Source organism: Cyrtonyx montezumae, unplaced genomic scaffold (genome assembly GCF_038088225.1).
Source record: "Cyrtonyx montezumae isolate F1298 unplaced genomic scaffold, pur_monq_1.0 scaffold_7, whole genome shotgun sequence".
Lineage (NCBI taxonomy): Eukaryota > Metazoa > Chordata > Aves > Galliformes > Odontophoridae > Cyrtonyx > Cyrtonyx montezumae.
In genome coordinates this window covers 23,038,457-23,047,994 of record NW_027072078.1, presented here as the reverse complement: position 1 = coordinate 23,047,994, position 9,538 = coordinate 23,038,457, and the positions used below count along the sequence as shown (strand labels likewise).

Here is a 9,538-nt window from a genome sequence, read left to right as displayed (position 1 = left end):
CAAACCCAGCATGACTGGAGCAGTGGCTGGATATGCTCCACACCACCACAGCAGCATCCTTATCCGGGCTCCAGCAGCCGCATACAGAGAACCTCTCTGATAATCAAGGTGGTGTGAAGCCTACAGCTTCATACACAAATATCACCAGTTTAAGCAGTGACTTACTCATAGGAGGAAACCTTAGCAGGAGGCCAAGGAGACTGCTTGCTATTTGGGCTGCTCACACCCCCACCCTACTCCAAACATTGAAAGGGTCAATTCCTCAGCTAGTGCTGAATACAAGGAAATCAGCTCTGATACTGAGCTTCATTAAATAGAAATATGAAGTAAGAAACAAAAGCCAATTAGATAAAAATGCAGAGTTACAGGATGTGAATGCTGATTAACCTAATAATAGACAATAATGCTAGTAAAGGAAGTTAAATGGTTTGTTGAATGGATGGGATGATCTATAATATATAACATATAAAGTACTTAACAGTAAACATTTAATTGCTAACTTCAGAGGCATTTTTCTTTACTGTGCAGAAGAAAAGCATTTTGTATAAGCATTACTGGATAGGAGCAAATTACAGCCTTGCAAAAAAAAAAAAATGTCTATAATGGGGGAAAGGGCAACAGCATCTGCTCTGCAGGCACACCAGAAAGTCTTAGACACAACTAGCAATACTGGGAGCTGCCAGGGACCAGGGGTGGAACAAAACAAAATGTGTCCTCCTGCCCTGACACATCAAAGGGTGTAAATGCATCCTTCCCTGTGCCTACCCATGGGAAGGAGGGCTTGGGAGGCAGAACACAAGCCTCAGACTTCATAAGAAGGCTCCAGGATCAAATTGCTGAGGTTTTAGTAATGTCAGAGGAGTGAAGCCAGTCTCTGGTGTAGGTTGTGGAGAAATCTCTTTAAGGACTAATATTATCTCTGGTTTGCACGATCCTTCCTTAACCAGTGAAAAAGAAGCCATGGCCAGTCAGTGGCTAAAATACCCTACCTGCTCAGAGCATGGATGCCCTGAGTATGAGCTTTTTTCAGACTTCTTCAAATTTTGCACACTTAGAATGCTCATCAGACATTTGGGATGCTCTGCATTGAGGGACGACACTCAGCAGTTTTCAGGAGCGTCACTGTGTGGCTGGACTGCTGTGTACTTAACTACAGCATCTCCCTCAGCAGCAAACAGCACATTCTGCAAAATCAATAGCCAGGGCTCTAATGGAAATCTCTAATAGAAATGTACAGTAGCAACCCTGAGTGTAAGAAAGGGAAGTCACACTGGGAGGCCTGCAAATAGACAGCCCTACTTGATCTCAACCTCTGAGAAATGAGAAATTACTCCAGCCCAGAATGCAACAGAAGAGGTTTGAACCACTCCTGTACACTTGCTGGTGCAGGAGCAGCACCATTCCAATCACATTCGTTTCGCACTTCAGACTGTGTCACACGGAGCAAACAGTGTGAATGTGTGCAATTTAACACCCTGCACTCTCGCTAGAGCTTTCTGCACACAGCTGGGAGATCCCCTATGAGTAGAGGTGCTCAGCCCTGCCGTACAGGGCTGCCTTTGGACAGCCTGGTTTATGTGGTAACCTTACGGTGCACTCTGCCATCCCAAGGCACAGGGCGCCGCAGCCCTGTAAGTCAAGGGACTCAGATGGGAACTTCCAAAAACAACCAGTAGAGAGAATTGGTTCCCCTAGATCTGAAGAAACCCGTAACCAAATGCCCACCAGCAGCGAGCAATGCTGGCTCCATTACCTGCACCACAGGGCCGCGGGGAGGAGGCAGCCATTAGCAGTCCGTGATGAGCTAATTAATCAGGGGCACCTGCTCAATTCCCGCCCCGCGGGTGGGAATTCCCCACAGGGCGGGCAGGCAGAGGAAGCAGCGCTGCTCTACAGAGGGCAGCGCAGCACTCAGCCGGCAAAGGGACATCGCCTAACACCGCTCCTCATTCCCATCCAGGATCACGACAGGAGCTCCCCGCTCCGTTAAGGGGCATCAGCCTCACCACCCCCAGCGCTCACCTTTCTCGGTCTGCTCCAGCCCTTCCCGCTCCAGCCGCGCTCGCAGGCATCCATTTGCCCGGCATCCATTCAGCAAAGGGCTCATTGAGCAGCAGTTTGCATCAGGGCACGTTCCAACCCCGGGCCAGCGCTCGCTGTCTGCAGTGCCGCGCCCCGCGGCAGGCAGAGCTGCCCCAAATGCGAGCAGCGCCTGTCCGACCAACACAATTGCCTTCGGGGATTAAAATCACATCGTTCTGGGGTTACCAGCTATTAAAAAGCAACCGTCTCTCAGCTCCGTATATTCTCAGAGAGCAGTCAGGCATCGGAACAGGCTGCCCAGGGAAGTGCCACCGATCCTGGAGGTGTTTTAAGGATAGGGTGGATCAGTACTGGGGGAGATGGTTTAACAGGCAATATTAGGGGTAGGTGGACTGCTGGACTAGACAATCTTAGAGGTCTTTTCCAACCTTAATGATTTTATCCTATGATTGCACTCATTTGCCATCAGGTTCTTACAACACACCGGAACAGGCCGCTGCTGTACTCCTTCATCACCTTTTCTGTCCCACATATTCCTACAAAATCCCAGTGTTAATGGCATCTGGACAGACCAAGTGCTTTGAGGTTACTCACCCCTCTGAGCAGAAAGAAGTACTAAATTGTTCTGAAGTGCTTCAGGTAGGGAAAAGAAGAGAGACAGAGAGAGAGGGAGAGAAAGAAAAACAGACACAGCACTTAGGATGACACAAATTATATTTCTCAACATTGCCAAGAAACAAAATGGGACAAATCCATCTAGTACTTGTCACTGGAACTGGGCGTCACAGCTCTGAATACAGTGGGAATTGTTCAGCTTCGTTTAAACAAAACAAGAATTAAAATAATTAAAAAAATAATAACACCCAAAAACCAAACATTTCTCAGGTCATCATGGTTAAACCCAAAGACTGAATTAACAGAAGGCAAAGAGATTGCCAGTACATTGCCAAAGTCACTGCAGTTTGATTCAGTTAAAGAGAAGCAATAAGCCCAGAAGTGCATCTGGCAAGATTCATGTAGGGATCATCTACATGAAATGCAGACTAGGGACAGGAATAGCAGAATACACTGTAAAAATACATGAAGGAAGTATAGCCATGAGACACATCAAAATACAAGCTCATACAGACCAGTCTTAACAGCTATAGTTTCTCCATTTATCTCCATAAATACAATTTCTGAAATGACCTTCTAGTTCTCAGCTTCCATGTGCTAGCACCTGTGCCAGCTGTGGCAAGAAATAGCTTCCTTTGGCGGCCTAGAGAAGAAAAGCTTTTGCTACTTTTCCTGCTATAAGCATTATCAAGCTGCACTGCACAGGATTTGCTGACGGACTGACAAGTTTGTGCATCTAGTTCTGTGCTTCAGGCTGGTGGGAAATGCCCTACGCTAACATCATCCTCATAGAGCAAAGGAAGAGGTTGAGAAGCATTCTGACGCGGAGGCTAACTGAAGTCAAGAGGACCTTGGGCACGCCAATATTTGTGTTAATTCTGCATCATCTATTTCGTAATGCCTCTGCCACCTGAACCTCAAGGTCAGACTATGAGTGGGGCCAACAGCCACACTAAGGGGACAGAAGGTGCCTTGGGCCTTTTTCCTTCAAAATGCCATTGTAAAAGTAAAATGAGCTAATGCCTAATTCCAGGCAGAAAAATGGAGCTCTTACAATGCTCCAGGCTATAGAAGAAAGACCCCTTTGACCTGAGGCTGTTTACCTTGGCTGGAGTCTTTGGACAGTTCAACAGGAAAGTGTACTGCACCTGTGAGCAGGAAATGCAGAGCCAGTGATTCCAGAGACTGGCAAACAGATCACTCTGAGCACCTGGAATGAAGCCTATGCAATCCCGTTTAATGCACGACTCCCACAGTCAAGAAATGCAAAGGTGGTAAAAGCAGACAGCTGAGGAATGCCCATAGAAAGCTACACCAAACATGCAGGAGTCCCACATGGAACAATACATTCATTTATTATCTTGGGACCTCTTTCCCTAAATAACTTATCTAGTAAATATCTATTACTGTTTTGCTGAGAGAAAAAAATAATAATAATGCCTTATTTCTCTTATCACTTGGGCAAAAGAGAATTCCTGCTGCACGATGGAATTAGGTTCGAACTGGAGAAATGTTATAAATCCATAGTCAGAAGACTATGTCCAAACTGAGACTGATAGAGCAAGAATGTCTAAATCAAGTTACAATACCAGTCAGTGGCAAGGGCTGAAAGATGTTTTTATTGTTCACACAGTAAAACAATCCAGTGGAAGATTATTAGATGGGGGAAACAGCAGCTTTGTTGGGATGAATACCAAGTAATCCTTGAAATGTGTCCAGTGTAGCTGTCATTGGAGCAGAACTGGGCAATAAGCTTCTTTGGGATCTCTTCAACGGACAACGTATTCACCAAAAACGGAAATAAGAGTTAAGTGAAACTATGTGTCGGACTAAGAAAGAAAGGCAAAAAGACTATTAACAATCAAACATTTTTCTTTCAGCATTTTCAGAACAAGTTTCACATTTGCACTTCAAATCAACATTTTATAGCCCAAGTCACAACATTTTTAAAAAAGTGAAAAACCAACTCTAAAAATGAAATGCTTCATTTTGGTTTGAAAGGATTATTTTTTTTAATGTTTTGATTTCTTCCCTTTTTCATTTCACTGAGAAAATGAAAAAAAAATTGTCTCAGGTCACCTTCAGAACTTCAGGCCACCCTTACAACATTTTCTCCCAGATTTTTCAGTTCAGCCTGCAAACTGAAAAACCACTGTGGGCACAGCCTACTTGGGAGTTTACTGTCCTTCTTTCTATTTATATCAGTCCTAAGCCAAAGAAAACGGGAATTTTATTTCACCAGGTAATACTAACCAAAATCAAGGTATTTAGCAGATAAAAAAAAAACCCTGAACATCGGAGATGTGCCTGTTTATGGGCTGAACATAACCCAGGAGATGTCCTGGCTCCAAAGAATACTGCCATCTACAAGCTTCCTGCTAAGCCGCCCTACTTAAGGCAATTTACAACCTGTGGGTCCAATCCTGCATTTTTACAATCTGTGATGTGATACTGCAAGCACCGCAAAATCTAGGTTACCCACACTATGTGCTTGAAGCAAGGAGGGGCATGGGGGTTTTGGTTGCAAGGAAGCAAATGGAGAAAGATGCAACGTCCTCTCCACGAGCGATATTTGAGCATCAATCACGTGACCTGAAAACAACATCCCTTCTTTGCAGAGCGTTACCACTTCTGCAGGGATAATACAGTACTGGATAGTTGCTTTGCAAGCTCAATTAAAAGAAAAGGCCTTACAAGGATTTCTGTTGGGACAGTTATCTGGTTCAAACGCAGCAGAAGACAACAACAACAGCAAAAAAACCCACAATAAATTAGATATCAGCACAGCTTTCTAAATGCTCTAGAACAATTACTTGCAAGACAAAAAAAATCACAGCTCTGGTACTTAGAATCTTGTCTTTTAAAAAGAAAAACAATCCACAGGTTTTGCATAAAAATAAACATTTTAAGCTGACGGTATTATGCTAATTGGATCAACCCGCTTTTATATATATATATATTTCTATGTATATTTAAATTTTTTTTTTCTATGAATAGTCTTTAAAGGAGTAAATGGGAGTCACAAATGCATAAAAATAGATATCTTGGAAAGAAGAAGTAATAATGACAATGACCCTGGCAAAAAATAATGATAACAGTGCAGTATCCTAAAGCAATGCCTCACCATACTGCTGCCTGTGGGGTCCAGTCCTTCTGCATTGTGTGCAATTACTCTTAAATACAACGGGGGACTGTAACAGTGATGAGAAACAAAAATTCCTTCAAGTTTATTAAAAAAAGTTGCTGAGATGGAGTTGGATAAACAGGACAGATTTTGATGCTTGTTATATTGCTGTAAAAGAACTAACACAAGCCACCTTCCAAGGTGAAAGCAGAAAGAACTCTGGCAATTCTTGCATTTACAAAAATATAGTTTTGATCAAAATCTGACCCTTTGCTCTGAACTAAAACTTAAGAAAGAATAAACAAAAATATAATGAAGCAAAAGCATTTTTGCCCTACAATGTTTGTTGTTGTTTTTCCTGTTGTCCTACAAGTAATTAAAGCAGATGAAAAAAGGTGGGATTTTCAGTAGTGTGTGTCAGTACTCTGCACATCTCTGACAAAAGCCAGCTCCTAATAAGAAGATTATTTCCAAGAGCAATCCTGTCCCTTTACAGCAGGAGTTAACCTTACTGTTAAAAATCCCTTCAAGGCAAAAAGATCAGGGAGGAGGAAGGGTGGGAAGCCATTAAAAAAAAATAAAGATAATAACCTGACCTGCTTGCCAGCTGCATCAGTATTCAAGTAAAGTTTAAAGTACCTTTGGGGGACTTTAGAGTCTTGGAGGGTCAGACAGGCTTACTTCAACGAGTGTAATATGCACTTTGAAACAGCTTTGTCATCTGCTTGTTTAAACTAAAAAACAAAACTCAAAAACAAACAGGAGCATAGAAAAGGTCTAGGAAAGGTCTCAGCATCAGTATTAGACTGCGGAGTGTCCTCTTGACACTGACACTTTGATATTCTTGCCTTCCTCTTCTAATGCATTAAAATATCAAGAAGTCATGCAGTCATTTTAAATGAGTATTTCGAGAGTCCAGTTTTCTTAGAGGTTAACTTTGTCACCAGCACAGCACTGGAGAAAGCTGATCTAACAATAGTTCACTGACAGAAGTCTTCAAAGGAAAGTAAAAAATACCATTCCACAGATAACAATGCCAATTTAAAACACAGAAAGCAAACTGTTTTTCCTCAGTGTTTTTGCTTAGACATCCTTTCAGAAGAAAACTTTTCTTTCCTTAAAAACACAATTTCCTTTCAGATTTGAGAGCTAGCCTCCATCTACACAAATTTAAACTCTTCTGAAAGTGCCTACAGGGCTTGTGGGGGCAGGGCATTCCCTCTCCTAAATTTCAGAGCCACCTAAATAGCATCAGCTCATTTTGTCTTGTTTGTTTTCTTCAATTCCTCCATTCCCTTTAACTTTCACAGGCCAATACACTACTGTGAGAATTTAGGTGCTTGCATTTGAAAGAACTTTGGACTGAGCGCAGCTTGACACATTTCACTTCCATGTTATTACCACAAAAGTTTCTCCTTTCTTCACACACATAAAATCAATTTGTATAACACTGTTTTAAAGAAAGAAAATAAAATACGCACACATACATACATTGTATTGGTGAACACTATACACTAAATAGTTTTTTCAACAGCATCACAGGAAGTTTGGCCTACTGTAGGTTGAACTTGTGGGGAAGGCTGAATTTTTCTAGGTGCCATGCAAGCCACCTTCAAGACAAAACAGGTGAACCCACCCAAGAGCAAATGCAGCCTTTGCTCTCAAGCCAATAGACAAATGCTGCCTATCCAAGGGTCAGACTGACATCACGCCAATTCAGTCAATGCAGCATTTAAAGAACCACACTGAGTTGCTTCTGTGTCAGTCCTCTGAGTTCAAACACCATTAAACCAAAGGGGGAAGAGCATAATTGGTCTGCCTTAGTAGTAGTAGTAGTAGTTATACATTTTGATAACGCTTTGAATTGCAATTTACTTCTGAAACCTTGCCCTTTGAAAAGCACACACCCTTTAAGTTGACAATTTTTTTCAGGCTTCTGTTCCTTTAAAATTCTCTTCTTTTCGTTTTTACTGCTCTTTTTCAATTATCTACCAGAAAACTTGCTTTCTTCCAGCAGAAACGCGGCTGGCGGGCTCAGGCTCTCACTGCACCCGCTCTGTGAAATTCTCTGGGAAAACCCCTCGGCATTGGTCAAGTTCCTTATGCTGGATCCAGTCAGACTCCTTCACACCCATCAGCCATCCTTCATCCTAGAGGAGAAGACAGAGATAAGATGCTGAGGGAGAGATAAGAGTGAGGACTTCTCTTAGAGTGCAGGCCAAGGAGATGTCAAGGCACATCAAAGCCATGCTCACGGTTGGCTTGGAGACGAACCAGGTAGAGGATTGGGGAGAAGGTGATAAGTGTTTTCATTTCCTTTTAAACAGAGAAGGCCACATCCCAGAGTCAGCACTAAAACTTGTCTGACCCAGAGTGTCTGGAAGCAGTGAAACGTACACAGTCCACAAGTGCAATAGAAACTTGTTATTATTTACATACAGCACAGTAGGAGAAATTCTCTGGAGCAATGGAATCCAATCATCTGCCCCACCTTTCACTACCTAAAAAAAAGTGGGTTTGGTATTCTCCATCATCAGAAAGAGAAGAGCAGCTCCACAGGGCACGGGACTTCAGGAAGAATGACTTGCACCCTGGAAATGCTCATCCCCTGCTCCAGTGAAGGCACCTGATTGATTAGCATTTTATGCATCTTACACAGACAAAATGAGTCTTGCCATAATGCAAACTTGGTCTAAGAGAACTGAGAGCTGAGGAGCTCAACCTCTAATCCCAAAACTCAGCAAGCTGTTGGGGGCTTGATGCAAAATGTGACTGGGAAAACTCTCCAGATACAAGCATCCTCCCTAGCCCACAAAGCTCTATAAACAGGGATGAATTTTCAGTGAGGCAAGTGGAGTCCTGCCTGGCAGAACCTGCTCAATAGGAGAAACAGACCTCACTCCATCTCCATGCTCTCTGGAAAGTATCCAACATGGAGATTTCTGCTCAATCACGAGTACATGAGGGAAGTGAGATATTCAAGGTGGGAAAGTTGCACTGTTTGTGGCTCAGGTGTGCAGCTGTCCAGTTGTATGCATGCCTTGAACTACTCCCACTTCTGCATGCCACCTACTCCTGCAGCCTGCAAGTGCTCACACGTGTCATTGGCAGTGGGGCAGCCTATGGGTTAAGACTGCAGCATGAGGCAATGGAGATGCACAGGGGACCACAGCCTCCAAACATAACAGCTTGCTCTGCATCTGCTCCTCTAGGCATACACCAGGCTCATTTAGAACTATGTCAACACATTCAGCTACATAACTTGCCAGGGCAGAAATGATCAGGCAGCCAGATGCTCTAAGCTGTGGAGAAATGGGGCGCACTTGTATGCAGTTCACACAGTTGTTCTGACGCGTTCCCAGAACCAGCAGGAGTTACCTGTGAATTTTCCCAAGGACACACACTGGTTCCCTTCAAATATATTCCTTTAAAACATACCTGCAACAGTGCAGGAGCGATGCAGCCCACATCAGGGGGGATCCATGGAGCATGTATGGATTTCTACTGCCGCATTATAGTTACTGCTCTCATGCTCACATGTTTCAAGTGGCAACAGCTCAGACCAGTCACTGTACCTGAGTTCTCTGCTCCATGCAAGCTGCACTGGGTGACAGCTGGCTCAGACAGCCCTTGCTGCTGCCTTAGAGTTGAGCATTCAGGGGATGTTATGGGAACGACGTGAGTCAGGAGCCCATCTGCAGCAGCCAGCTGCAGGGGCTGCAGACGGACTGACATGCCATAAATCAGGAAGACAAA

At 43.6% G+C, this 9,538-nt stretch overlaps 1 protein-coding gene across 8 annotated transcripts in view; it reads right to left on the bottom strand.

Annotated features, from left to right (window-relative positions):
* Positions 1 to 4,256: 4,256 nt before the first annotated feature.
* The window catches only part of BIN1 (bridging integrator 1), an 85,521-nt gene continuing 80,239 nt past the window's right edge, over positions 4,257 to 9,538 (bottom strand). For all 8 annotated transcript variants that reach the window (XM_065750510.1, XM_065750514.1, XM_065750516.1 and 5 more), the window contains one exon: positions 4,257 to 7,932. In XM_065750510.1, coding sequence (XP_065606582.1) covers positions 7,825 to 7,932 — 108 coding nt within the window. In that variant the 3' untranslated portion in view covers positions 4,257 to 7,824. The remainder of the gene's footprint in view (positions 7,933 to 9,538) is intronic.